This window comes from Pelodiscus sinensis, chromosome 2, assembly GCF_052426305.1.
Source record: "Pelodiscus sinensis isolate ZL-2025 chromosome 2, ASM5242630v1, whole genome shotgun sequence".
Lineage (NCBI taxonomy): Eukaryota > Metazoa > Chordata > Testudines > Trionychidae > Pelodiscus > Pelodiscus sinensis.
The window spans coordinates 89,423,038-89,437,872 of NC_143053.1; the positions used below are offsets into that span (position 1 = coordinate 89,423,038).

General features: G+C 43.4%; 1 protein-coding gene across 5 annotated transcripts in view; it reads right to left on the reverse strand.

The window, feature by feature from the left end:
* PTPN2 (protein tyrosine phosphatase non-receptor type 2) overlaps positions 1 to 14,835 on the reverse strand; it is a 72,828-nt gene that overhangs the window by 490 nt on the left and 57,503 nt on the right. For 3 of the 5 annotated variants that reach the window (XM_006117499.5, XM_075921006.2, XM_075921004.2), the window contains 2 exons: positions 9,042 to 9,235; positions 4,422 to 4,625 (listed from right to left, as the gene is read on the reverse strand). In XM_006117499.5, the coding sequence (XP_006117561.3) occupies positions 4,422 to 4,625; positions 9,042 to 9,235 (398 nt within the window). Of the gene's footprint in view, positions 1 to 519; positions 4,626 to 9,041; positions 9,236 to 14,835 lie in introns of those variants that run through there. The other 2 variants (XM_006117500.5, XM_075921005.2) reach the window with 2 other exon arrangements.

The following is a 14,835-nucleotide window of genomic DNA, read 5'->3' on the forward strand; positions in this document are numbered from 1 at the left end:
TTTCTCAGACTATTTACTCCATTACTATGTGTAAAAAACCTGTTTGAAGTGTCCAGTCTCTCTCAAAGATATGGAAAGCAAGTGCATGCTGGAGAGCTCCAGCCCAGCAGGTTACTAAAAACTGTGCCTAACTTTAAGCATGCAAGTAATGCACACAAGTAGTCCTATTGACTGCAGTGGGATTCCATTAATATTTCACTGGACAAGAGCCCAGTAACAACTACTTGAAATCTCAGTGTCAGCATTGTACTGTTTTAGAAATTATTTCAAAGCAAAGTAACATTCCAAGTCTAAATTCTCTTGTCCTGATGAGGAAATTCCAAAATTATAATTTGTTTTAATAAAACGAAGCCTGTTTGTCCAAAAAACAAATGAAAAGTTCCAACATTCATAGACTCTCACGGATTTCTTCCAGAACAGAGTAAAAGTTAATTGACAGCATATGAAAAAGGCCTTTTAATGCAAACATATAAAAACAATAAGGCCTTTTAATGCAAATAAAGACTCAGACAGATGAAATATTTTGAATACATTTATTTTAGTACACAAGAGTGCAACCGAGCTGAAGACAATTAAAAAAAAACAGCTTGAAAGGGCAGGAAGACTATCACACAGTTATAAACATTGCCTGATTCCACCCTGTAGTTTAAACTACTGGACCACAATAACAATTTTGCCCTGAGTTTTCTTGTGCAGTCATCCAAAAATCTGACATTTAACCTTACCTAACAAATTTAGAGGTGCACTAAATAATTGTGTTAGCCTCTATTATAGATCAAGTGGTGTTGGCGCTCTCATCTCCACCCCCATTACACACACTTGCCTTTTTTTAAATGTCCATTTTCACTATAAAAATTACATCAGTTAATGAAATGGAACATGTTCCAAATATTTCATTAAGTAGGTTTAATTTGCAAATTAAGTTTTCCTAAACTGCATCTGTAATTTCTCCAAATCTTTACTTTAAACACAGTCTAATTATTGTTATTGGATAATTCCTTCTCAAAGTAATGGGCCAAAATATTTAAAAAGGTGGAGGGGCCCTCACAGTAAATGGCGCCATTGCAAACAATAAGATTTCCTGTCAGAAAACAAATGTAATTGAATAGAATCCATAAGGATTTATTCCAGTCCTTGTAAAACTAGAATGTTTGCTTATAATTCGAGGGTTAGGAATTACTTTACTTTATAAAAGATGAAGGAGATTTGTTATGAAGCACTCATTTGAATGTCAGCTTTAAAGTGATCCAATTAAAAAGTGTCCTACCATGCTCCAAAGGCACATAATTATTCTGGTAAACAATACGTGCAGGGAAAAAAGGATCATAGTGAAGATTTGAATCAGAAGCTCAACAGCATTTCAGAACTAGTGCACCAATTAGGATTTCATCTCTGAGAAGTGAAGACTCTTATCTCATGCTCTTGTAATTTAGCAGCCAAGTACTTCATGGCCTAGATCATGGGGTTTGGGGTTTTTTTGGCTCAGGTTTTGCTGCTATTTGGGGTTGGGGTGGAGGAGGGGGAAGGGCGTGAGGGTTTTTCAAAAATCAAAAAGGAGGGCGTGATGCCAAAAAGTTTGGGAACCACTGGCCTAGATTTTGTAACGTGAAAGACAGAAAAAAATCTCAAGTCCACTCAATGGATACTGTGCCACTGAAATTAATGGAAATTAAGATTTCACCCAAAATTCCTTTGTAAAATATGATAAAAGGCTTAATTCTTTAAACTTCTTTCCCAGTCTCACACTGCAGCAAACCAAAGGGAATCTAGAATATTTTTGCCCATCACTGGTGTAATCCTTTAAAATTGTAACAGATGTCTTCACAGTCTGGTCATTGATAATATAGCCAAGACAACCAAACATAGCTGATCCAGGAACTACCAAATTCATTTACAAATGGTACTGTGTGGTGTAAAATGGAACAAACAGAGTGTGAGCATACATACACATTCTCAAGAGAGCAAAGTTTTTCTATGGCGTGAACAACATAGCCAGAGTTTAGATGGAATTAGGAAAAAGTTCAGATGAAGGTGTACAGATACACAGCTAGTGCTTGTCAGCAGAGGAAAGCAGAAAGGCCTGGAAACATCCTGCTTTTAAGTCAGGAGATAAATGGAGACTTTCGATTTCAGAGAATGGGGTATTACCTATCTTAAGAATATTTTTCTTAAATGTTTTCCTTTAAGCATTTCTGGATATGAAGATCTCATTTCACTTTTAAAATAATACTTCATGGCACTACATACATTTTTCCATAAACAAAACTCACCCTTTTGTAAGAAACATAACATTTAAAAAGCTTTACCAATATGGGCACATTGAGGAAGAAGATATATGATGGAAAGATTAATGCATTCTCTTCAAGCTGGAAGCTGATTAGAGTTACAAAAATAGATATTTGTCAGTACAAGGCTTTTCTAAATATAAAATCTGCACTCCCTTCCCTGTATTGCCTATGGTCTTGAATTTAGCATTACTGAAACTCTGTTGTGTTATCCTTAAAATACCTACTTAGAACAAATAACCAAGTATGTACAAAAGCAATTACTAAATTTTGGCTCTGCCCATGGCTCCAGTACAAGTTACCATCTTGTTTTAATAGCAGTCATACATTATTCAGACCTGTGTTTCTGTAAGATTCTACCTGAAGTCTCATTCTTCTAATAGTACGGGAATTACACATTTTACGCTTATTCACACTATTGCCCATCTTTGAGACACTCCTCAAATATTGTTCAGTATCTAGTAGCTGCGCAATGACATTCCAACTTCATCATTTAGGTCCCATGTTTAACCTCTTGTTACTGAGCTTGCAGGTGCTGGATACCTCTCAAAGTGCTTTACTAAGCTGGTCATGGTATAATTATCCCCATTTTACGCATTTGGAAACTGAGGCACAGAGATTTGTTGAAGGTCACTCAGCAGTCCAGTGGTAGAACCATGCATAGAACTCAAATCTCCTGAGTTCTTATCCAGTGCGCTATCCACCAAGCCATATGACCTTCCTCCTTGGATGAGAATGAGTTGAACAGCTACATACAGACTCCGTTATATAGATTCCTTTAGGGAAAGGTTAAAAACGGCGCTAGAAAAACAGCTATTAGATAAACTTTTCACTGTTTATATAAAAGTGTATATTCCATCTTTAACTGATGCTAAGGTAAGTAAGTACTGCTGCCTTCATCTACTATTCCTGATGAAGTGGTTAACTATTGTGTTTACTATGGTGTTAGGCAACTTAAAAGTATGTTAAATAGATCTGGCATCCTTCATTAAGACTTAGGAACAGTTAATAAAATCCTATCAAGTAACTGATATTAATCTATATTTTGTAGCTAAAATTTTCAGGTATATTTAAAACATGTTTTCAGAAAGTTAAATCAGTTTTAAATTGCCTTCAGTGTGCTGTATACTTCCATTATTGGTAGGTGTAGATTTTTATCATTACATGGAATAAAACTAAAAAATCCAATAAGATGAGACACAAAGTATCACATTTCACATTTAATGGAATGTCAGAACTTTTTAACAAAACTAGATCTGCAGACAGTAACTGAAGTCTGAATACAACTTCCATTAATCAGGTTAACAATTTGCCTTTAAGTTTAGGACCAGCAAACAGCTTTAAAAAAAGCAATTTCAAGCTTTTTTTAAATAAGGAAAATGCAAGAACAAAGAAAAAAATAAATAAATAAAAGGAATGCAGTTTACAGAGTAGAAACTGAAAAGTGCTTCATCAGAACCCTAGCTACTCATATTGAACATCTCAAAATCTTCAAATATGGGGAATGAATTCACTGTTAACCACTAAACAAATTACGTTTTACCTTTAGTTCCAAAACCAATTTGATTTCGGTCAAATAAATTTGTACAAACTAAACTTTTTAAAGTACAGCTAGCTACAAAAAGATTAAATATGCAGTTATAAAATATATTTATCCTGGGTCACAAGAATATAAAATGTTGATGCCTATGCCAATATTATAGTACATATTACACGCGCTTAAGGATAACTTCTTTGCATTAATAATGAAAATCATACCACATTGTTTATTGCTTATTTCAGGCAGGTAAATTAAAATCCAGAGAGCCTTGTTAGTTAAATCTTTGTGGCTCAGGGTTGATCTAATAGATTTGGTAGAATACTATTTTTAAAAGTATATAAATACAGTTGCAAGGTTTGTACCTGTTTATTTAACAGACATGAACAACTTTATTCTGGGTAGCAATTTGCTGTTTGGTTTCAGAAGTACCTGCTGTGAAAGTCCTGAGATATGACTGATCAGTTTACATCATTTATCTAGTTTGCGTATAAACTACTGCACCAGTTTTAGGCATAAGGAATTTGCAGCTGAAAGTCAAACTCCCTAGTGACTAACTTGCGTAGACAGGCTCACAGTGCACATAAGTGTTTACTTACAAGGAATGTTCTTGAAAATACAGTTTCCAGCAAGAATAAGCTCCAACTAAAATGATTGTACCAAACCCAATCTTAGTGAGAATAGGTTTCCAATATAACCACCTTTTTCTTTTTCTTTCAGTCTCACTTAGCTTCTGTTTCATCTGGTGCACCTTTTGGGCTGTGTGAGCTTTTCGGTCCTCTCGCAGCCGTTTCCGAGTAGTACTAAAAAGAGAGAGATAAAACTATGTTGTGGAGTAGAAGTCATCTTCAAGAGATGTTAGGAAAACCCCATCTGCCCCGCAACCCAACCCCCACCCAATTTACCAATCTATGCCATTTGTGACTAAAACAATGAGGGAATGTTAAGAAGAATGGTCTTTACACTGTTACTCTAATTACCTGAACAGTTTCATTAAATACCCATCCTGTTTTAACATCACTAAGGTTGCCAAATCAAACATCAGGAACTTAGGAAACACTCAAGTTGCAACCTTAATTCTAACCCCTGTTGTTTACACAAGATAATCTTAATTGTATCCATGGCTGAACAGAACTTTCCCTGCAATTGCAGTTCTGGTCTGTTGCAGGCCATGCCAGGTCTGGGGACTTGTACTAAAAGCAGAGAGCCTGTTGCTCCTATGTGCTCAGTGACCCATAGTTGAATCAAGGCAGCATGGTGCAAGAAGAACTTGATTCAAATGCAAAGGGAACAGGACAAGAGAGGGATCTGCAGAGAGTCAGGGATAGTGGATTGAGACCAAGAGACTGGGGGGCTCAGGGAGACAGACTGGACAAACAGTCAAAAGAGAAAGACTAACTGGAAGCCAGCAAGAATAGGGAATGATAACAAGGGTGGGGAGGTAGTTGAGATCCAGTGAGACATACTGAATCAAGAACTGGGGATAGAGAAGTGAGTCTGCCTGCACTAGGTGACTGAAAATAGGGGAGGTTGGGGAATCCATATATGTGAGGCTAGGACTTACTGGACAAGGAGACTAACTGCAAGAGTAATCTTCATGAATGGGGACTAGACCTGGGTAGTTCAAGACAGAGCCAAGGACAATGAATACCTGCATGAGGATGCAAATCTACTTGAGGGAACTGTTAAGATTTGTTTTATGACACTGATCATGCCGCCTCAGCTTCATGTGCTGTAAGACAGGTCAGAAGCCTCTAAGCCCAAGGGCCTGTCTGATCACAACCTGATGTAGTGACACTGTAGATGCAGCAGCTTGCATTGACGATATATGGATCAAATAGTCTGGCATGATTCTTGTATGAAATCTGGCCTTCAGCCTGGAGAGAGGGGCATTATCACTCTCAAATCCCCAAAAGTGGAATGGATTGGCTGGGGAAAAGCATGGTACTCTTGCATGTTAACCACTATGTCAGTGAGGTGGTTTTGGTGTCATGGTAGTAGTTTGTGAATGGGGAGAAATTCAATAAGCTGTTGTCTAGGTGTTCAGTGGAGAGCGTACCCTACACAAGTCCAGAAATGTTAGTCTGAAAGGCCAATTAACATTAGTTCCCTGGAAGGAGAGCCAGATTTAATTGAGGGGGAAGTGGAGTTCTGGGAGAGGGCTATAAACAGAGGAAAGTAGGCTAATGAAAATGTTGCAATTTTGCAGTATTATATTTTCATTTCATATTAAACATTTAAAGTCATGCACCTTATTAATTATCCCATGCTTTAGTATCCTCTTTCTTCCATAACATTTTAAAATACACACACACACAATTTGTTAATAACTGGGGTGCCACAGTGGCACGCATCCGAACAAGTGCATGACCTCAATATTGGTGCACGAGACAAAAACTCACTCCACTCATGGATGGAAAGTCTTAGAGGGAACACTTCCACACACTGCTTTTACCTTCAATACACAGCAAACCTCATACAGATAACAATGCAATGTTGGTACACAGTTTCAGGATAAAATATGGCCCTTGTATAATCCAGTTTGCAAAGGTAATGAGTAGAGATGTAAAATCCTGATGCATCAGTTAGTAAGATAAACATTAGATTAACCTAGTTGGCTAACTGGTTAATTGACTAAGGGGGATCCCAGCTCCATGGCTGCAGCCACTGGCAGGCTCCTGGCCCTGCCACCGACTCCCAGCCCCAATGCATGGACAAGCTGTGGGTGAATGGCTGCTTCCAGGTACCAGTTAACTAGTACCAAGTTACTCATTCACATCCCTAGTATTGAGCCCCAACTGCTCCCACTGACTACAGCTGGGCCTATTAGAGCATATTACAGTAAAACTCCGATGATCCAGCATCTGATGGTCCGGCACTCCTGATGGTCTGGCACCATCAGGAACCTGGAAGTGCTCCGGGCAGCCAGACAATTGGAGCTGCTCTGTCCCCAGCTTCCCCGATTCAGCCGCTGCTAAAACTGACCAGCAGCTGAATCAGGAAAGCTGGGGGCAAATCAGCTGGAGTGCTGCCAGGTAGGTCCCATAGCGCTGCCCCTCGGGGCTGCGGAACCAAGCCGGCAACACCCCGGCAGCATCCCAGCTGTCCCCGATTCAGCCGCTGCTGATACTGACCAGCGGCTGACTCCAGGAAGCCGGAGGCAGAGCTGCTCTGCCCCAGCTTCCTGGAATCAGCCCCTGATCAGTTTCAGCAGCAGCTGACTTGGGTACATCTGGGACAGGGCAGCTGGGGTGCTGCCGGGTTGGTCCAGTAGCGCCGCTCCTCGGCACTGTGGGACCAACCCAGCAGCCCCTCCAGTTGCTGTGCTCCAGGCGTCCTGATTCAGCTGCTGCTGAAACTGACCAGCGGCTGACTCCAGGAAGCCCGGGGCAGAGCAGCTCTGCCTCGGGCTTCCTGGAGTCAGCCGCTGGTCAGTATCAGCAGCGGCTGACTTGGGGACACCTAGGGCAGAGAAGCTGGGGTGCTGCCGGGTTGGTCCAGTAGCGCCTAAAAGCGGCGCTGCGGGACCAACCCGGCAGCATCCCAGCTGCTCTGCCCCAGGCGTCCCCAAGAGCAACCGGGGTACTGCCAGGTTGGTCTCGCCACGCCAAGGGTCAGCGCTACCGGACCAACCAGGCAGCACTCCAGCTGCTCTGCTGCAGGCATCCCCGATTCAGCAGCGATGCCTGGGGCAGAGCCGGACTATCGGAAGGGGGTGCTATGAGGGGTCTGGGGTGGCATCCTCCCCACCCCACATCCTCTCATAGCCCCCACTTCTAATTGTCTGGCATATTTGATAATCTGGCACCCCCTGGGTCCTAAAGGTGCCAGATTATCGGAAGTTTACTCCTGAAACTCACACCATAAACTTTTATATTGAGAAGTTAGCATTGCATTTACTACTATGATAAAAAACTGATGTCAAGTACTTGTAAGATCACTACTAATTCCCTCTTGCAAGCTAAGCAGCCATCTGATTTGTGCATATGGATTGTGATTACCGCTTAGTTGGTATATAAGTGTATATCTGCATCCATACTAGAAACACTTATAACCATCAAATGCCCTCCTGGTGTGGATGCAGCTTCACTTGGAAAACAGAGTTATCAATATTCCAGGATTATCTGGGAGTCTCCAAGAATTAAAAATTCGTCTTTAATTAAAATTATCATACGATGAAACCTCAAGGAAAACATGTAGCCCAAATTGGCAACGCTATAGCAAAATTGCCCTTTGTAAACTGTTTCACATAAATGAAACAAGAAATCCTGATTTAAAAAAAAGCAGTTTCTCCTGGTAGCTGCATCAACACTAGAAACTTCAGCCAGCACAGACTAATTAGTTAGGGAATTGCACATTTTCAGACTCCTGACCAACATTGCTATTCTGTAGCCTGTATGTTGTTACAAGCATTACAATGACATACCAGCAATACTACAGCTAACCACAGCTGCATTTGTACCATAAATTATTAAACTTAGGCTATACCTAAAACTTAGGTCAACCTAGCCACATCACTCAAGCCTGTGAAAAATTTTACAGCCTGTATGAAGTAGAATCATAGAACAGTAGAACTGAATGGGACCACGAGAGATCAAGTCCAGTCCCCTGCCCTCGTGGCAGGACTAAGCACCGTCTAGATCATTCCTGATATGTGTATCCAACCTGGTCTTGAAAATCTCTAGTAATGGAGATTCCACAACATCCCTAGGTAATTTATTCCAGAGTTTAACCACCCTGTTTCTCAAGACAAACATTCACACCCTGTTAGGAAATTTTTCCTAATGTCCAACCTAAATCTCTCGTTACAATTTAAGCTCATCGATTGTCCTATCAGAGATCAAGGAAAACACACCCTTTTAGATACGTGAACACTGATACTGTGTCCCCTCAGTCTTCTTTTCTAAACTAAACAAACCCAATTCTTTCAGTCTTCTTTCATAGGTCATGTTCTCTAGACCTTTAATCATTTTTGTTGATGTTCTCTGGGCCTTCTCCAATTTCTCCACATCTTTCTTGAAATGTGGTGTCCAGAATTGGACACAATACTCTAACTTAAAGTGTAATCAGCACAACTTCTCGTGTCTTGCTCACGACACTCTTGTTAATGTGTCCCAGAATCACGTTTGCTTTTTTTTGCAAATTAGCTGGGATTAGAATTTTTCTAGGATACAAGGACTTTAAAAAAATACCCCTACGACATTTTCCATGTTTCTTACCTTTCAGTGCTTCCATCCATAGTATCTTGCACTTTAGTGGACAGTTCAGTATTTATTTTCTCTCCCATTTGCTCCTGGTCTTCTAAGCCCACACTATTCCCATTATACTTTTCTGTAGTTGTTCTGGCAAGATGGGGAGGAGACTGCTCAAAACGTGGTGCTTGATCCTCTTTAGAAAGTTCCTTCCACCGTTTCTGAGAGAGAAAAAATATTTTTAACATTTCTACCATGTAAGTTACAGCTGTGAATATATCTTCCACAGAATGATCATGTAAATAAGATTTTAAAAATTATATAAAAACTAATTTCTAGATAAAGAAATAAGCCACCCAATGATATCTATTAAATATAAATAAAGGTTACCAAACACCCATCAACCTTAGCTTCAAGTAACACTATGACCAAGATTAAATTTGAGGGAAATTCAGTTGGAAAACAACTTGGAAGTCAAATGTAAAGTCAAAAACAACTTGGAAGTTAAGTTCCAAGTCTGCAAGTAAAAATGTCTGCAAGTAACAAAAGTCTGCAAGTAAAAATCAGGGCTATCAACTCCTGGCAATAAAAAGGGTTTTGTACCTAAGACCTCAAAAACTGGAGAAGGTAACACCTTCAGCAGGACTGTGTGACTTTTCAGGACAGCTGCACGGAGCAATGCTAGGGCAGTTTTGGGCCACTGTGCCCCTCCCCCTCCAGCAGCAGTTTGGGTGTGGGAGGGGGCTCAGGACTGAGGCATGAGGTTAGGACAGGAGTGGGCAATAATTTTTGGTCGGGGGGGGACACACACACAGATTTGTAAGTGGACAAGGGCCACACTTTTCTATGGAGGGGGTATGGAGTCTAGGATGGAGGTTGGGTACAGAAGGGCACACGGGGTAAGGGACTGGTGTGGAGTCTGAGAGGGTGTTTGGGTAGAGGAGGAGGTTGTGACCTGGGGCAGGAGCGGCTGCAGAGGTTTTGGTTGGTGTCAATCAGGAGAGCTGACCAGCACCTGGTGACTAAGGGGTTAACTAATGCCTCCTGTACTTAGCCAGGTATCATGGTTAGCCAATAACAATGCAGGTAGGAATTTCAAACTGGGAGAGGGGGTTTTTCCTCTCTCTCTTCTGTGTTTGGGAGGCAGAGCAGTTTCTTCCAAAACTGAGGGAGTTGGGAGACACTTCTCTTTCCAAGAACGGACTTCTTAATATATGTAAGTAGGGAAAAGTTTAGATAGTGTGTCAGGATGTTTTGTTTTCCTTGATTGGGGATTTGGAAATAATGTCTGAGCTTGTTAAATGTTTTTTTTCCCTTTGTAACTAAATTTTAGCCCAGGGGTTTCCCTGAGTATCTTTATCAATTGGTGGCTCTTTCCAACACTTTACTATGCTTTCAACTGTAGTTTTGTTTTGATAATAAAGAATTGTTTTCTTTTCTAATTAACTGGGTTTGGCTGATTGTTGTGTCCTTAAGACCCAGTGCCTAGTTACAAGGGCAGAGTTCATTGTCTGTGAATTCCCTGTTTTTCCCAACTCCAAGTAAAATGGAGGTTGGGGCAGGGGGAGAGTTTTACCTAAGGGAGGAGATTTCCCAAGTGATCACTTCCCTGTTTTTTTTCTTGGAATTACTTGGGTGGTAGCAGCGGATTCACCAAAATCTGGGTATTAGGATTGGGGGGGGGGGGGGGAGGGGGAGTTTTTGTACCAGAGCCTGGGAGAGGGAGATGGGAGGGGCTGGGGGTGCCAAAGGCAGGCTCTGGCTGGGAGGCACTTATCTAAGCATCTCCTGGCATGCAGCATCCCCAAGGCAGGATGGGCTCCCTGCCTGCTGCAACCCCAGACTGCTTTAAAATACAGGCCTTTCCCTCCATGTGGCTCTCAGCTGGGGGGTAGGTGGGGCGGTCCAGGAGAAGAGGCTTGCCCTGCTCCCGTACCCTCCCCTACCTATCTCTCAGTTCTGATTAGCTGGCTGTTTCCAGAGCAGAGAAACATAGGGAATGCACTTTAAACAGCAGCAGCTGCGTGCCTGAGGGTCCCAGCAGGGTGGTCCGTGGTTTGGCAGGCCAGATCCAACCCCTGGACTGTATTTGCCCAGCCCTGGGTTAGGATGTGAGATAGGGTGAGGACTCCAGGGCTCCTTGGAGGTAGCAACATCTCTCTCTCTGCTCCACAAGCTGCCTCCACTGGCAGGCACTGCCCCACAGCTTGTATTGGCTGCAGTTCCTGGCCAACAGGAGCTGCAGAGCAGGCACTTGGGAGGAGGAGAAGCAGCAAGCAGAGCCCACCTGGCTGACCCTCTGCCTAGGGGACTACAGGAACATGCCAGCCCCTTCTGGGAGCTGCATGTAATCAGATAGGAAGCCTGCCAGCCCTACTAGCTTCTACCTTCGCAGCACCAACACGGGTTCCAGGCCACACGCCAACAACCACTCGCCTGCCCCAGAGCAAGCAGTAAACCCCAGACCACCCTCTGCCCCAGAATATCCAGTTTTTAGTCAGGGATATATAGTACAAATCATGGACAGATCACAAGGTAGGGATGTTAATTACTGAGTAGCTGAATAATTGTGTAACAGCATCAAATTTTAGAAGTTACATCATTTGGTAGTCCCGGAGGGGGAAGACTGGCAACCAGTGTGCTCCTAGCCACACTCTCAGGGAGCCACCTGCTCCCTATTCCTGCCTCCCACAGAGACAGTGGGGGGGGGAGGCAGGAGCTGGTGCTCGGGGGGGAGATGGCTTAAAAGCTGGCTCCCCACAAGCATCATTCCACTTCTCCCCCCTGCCCACCATGCTGCTGCCTCTATCACGTGGTGATAGAAGCAGCAGTGTGTGGTGGCAAGCAGCTTGTTAAAAAACCGACTCCTCACACAGACAAGCTCCATGCTGCTGCCCCACCCCCTAACACTGCTGCCTTTATCAGAGGCAGCAGTGTGGGGTGGCAGCAACCTGGTCCCTGGGGGCCAAAGCTCCCAGCTGGCAGAGGCTGCTCCACAGCAGCCTCTCTTGCCCCCCACCTGCTGCATACTGCTGCCTCTATTACTGTATGATAGAGGCAGCAGTGTGGGGGGTAGAGCAGGTGGACTGGTGCTTATGGGGAGCTGGCTTTTAAGCTGGATACCCCCTCCCCCCGAGAACCAGCTCCTGACTGCCCCTGCCTCCCACAAAGGCAGTGGGAGGAGAAGGGACAGCCAGCTCTACAGAGCGGGCACGTGTGGGGAGCTGGCTTCCCGTGTGTACTGGCTCCTGCCTGCCTCCCCCTCAGAGCCTCCACACTACTGCCTCTATCAGAGGATGCCCGGATCCCACCTCTTCCCCCGCAGGCTTATTGGTTAATTGTGTAGTTGACTACATGTAAACATCCCCATCACAAGCTATGAATTTCTGTTTACTGTCGATGACTTTTAATAAAAAAAACTTGTGACTAAAACATAGGCTGAAGTAACACCTCAACTGACTAGAAAAAAGTTATTTAATTCTTTCCATTTTACATTTTCAATTAGGGATGTGAATGTTTAACTGGTAAGTAAAAAAAACTTCCGATCTGAAGAAGTGGGCTGTGCCCACGAAAGCTCATGATACCATCTACATGTTTTGTTAGTCAATAAAGTACTACCAGACCAGTTTGTTTAAGCTTATCCTGTACAGACTAACTTGGCTACCCCCTGAAGTAACTGGTAAGTGTCACTAGGCTGGAGTGTGGGGGCCCGCCATGGACAGGAGCAAATCTCTGTCCAGGCTGGGGAAGCCCCTGACTGCAGCAGGCCTGGGCACCTGCTCCAGCCCAGCAGCAGGTGGATTGGCCTGTCACCCTTGAGACAGCGCACTCAGTGTTATTACTCTTAAGTCTACCCACAGAGCCTTCTCAAAATATAAAAGCCGAAAAATCCATCTCTTTTCAAAAGACACCAGAAATCAAAGCACACTTCATGCTTTGCTATTGAAAGGGTATTTTTATACAAAAATCTTATCTAAAATTGTCAATTAAAACATTGGAACACAGAGGAGAGCCAATTTTTTAAAACTCACTTTTGAACAGAAGAAATTGAAATTCATCATTTGATAAGACTATTACCTTTCGTAACTGATGTTCAAGATGTATTGCTCATGTCCATTCTAATTTAGGTGTGCACGCATGCTGTGTGCACAGTTGCCTGGAAGATTTTCCCTAGTGGGATACCATAGGTTGGCAAGGGAGACCCGTAGAGTGGCACCAGTATAGCTAGGTATATAGCACCCTGTCGACAGCCCTCCCTCAGTTCCTTCTTGCTGGAAGTGACTCAGACAGAGGGGAGATGGGAGGGTTTTGGAATGGACTTGAGCAATGCATCTCAAAGAACACCAGTTACGAAAGGAAACTTGTCTTTTCTACTTAGAAATTTAGGTGATCCCCAAGCAGCTATCCAGCTGAAGGGTCAGAGATCACCATTAACACTGCCCTTTCAAATGTAGCATTCTCCCTAGCGTGACATTGGATGGCATAGTGGGATGTTAATGTGTGTACAGAGAACCACGTGGACACTTGACAAGTGTCTTGGACAGGGACACATGCCAGAAAGGCCATTGACAAGGCTTGTGCCTGGCTCAAATGGGCCAAGAATTATGGGGCTGGTACCTTTGCTAATTTGTAACAAGTATCAATACACCCCGTGATCCAGGAGAACATCATCTGGGCAGTAACAGAAGCCCCTTGATCCTTTCTATTACTGCAACAAACAATTGATTGGACTTCCTGTACAGCTGAGTACATTCAATGTAAAAAGCTAAAGCACACCTGACATCCAGGGAATGTAGGCACCTGTCCAAGGGACTAAAGGTGGGGCTTAGGATGAAACACTTGCAACACATGAAAATGGGAAACCACTTTCAGAAGGAACCAAGGATGGGATCTCAACTAAACTTTGTTTTAAAAGAAAACAGTATAAGAGGGCTCGGACATTAACACCTTTTGTTCAGAAACTCATCTGGCCAAAGTAATGGCCACCAAAAATACAACTTCCATCAACAAATTCAATAAAGAACAAGTAGCTAACGACTCAAAATGCAGAGCCATTAACTTTGACAAAACCAAGTTTAGATCCCATCAGGGCACTGGGTCCCACACATGAGGAAACAATCTGTCTAACCCCTTAAGGAATCAGCTCACCAAGCAGTCCACAAATACCTAACGGCTCCCTGACCCCAGGTGGAATGCTGATAATGCAGCCAGGTGTAGTTTAATGGAGGCAGTGGATGGCCCCTATTGTTTAAAACCCACAAGGTAGTCTAAAATAAAGGGAACCAAAGCCTGCAATGGCTGGATGCCCCAGAGGCTGGGGTCCATCAAAGTGCTGTAGTTCTGGGACAAGTCTGGGAGCAAGGGAAGGGGGATTGGAGGTGCTACTGAGAGCTGATGGAGCCTTGTATACCAATGTTACCTGGGCCAGGCTGATGCTATCAGAATGAGGTCCACATGATTTGCGTAGATCTTGGTCAGCACCTTGTGAATCAAGGGGAGGGGGAAAATGCATACAGGAGGCCTTTCCTCTAGTGAATTTGGAAAGTGTTGTCCAGGGAGCCCTTGCTGCTGACCAGCTAGGAACAGAAGGCTTGGCACTTTGTTCCCCCTTGCGGCAAAGAGATCCAAATGGGGATGACACCACCACTGGAAAAAAGCCACTGCGCAACCTCCCACCTGAAGGATCACTAGTGAGTTTGAAAGTAACAGCTGAGGTTGTCCACAAGTGAGTCTGAGACCCCAGCAGGTACAAGGCCAGCAAGTATGTCTTCTTGTGCACACAGCTCCCACAGCAACATCGCCTCCTTGCACATTGGAGGCG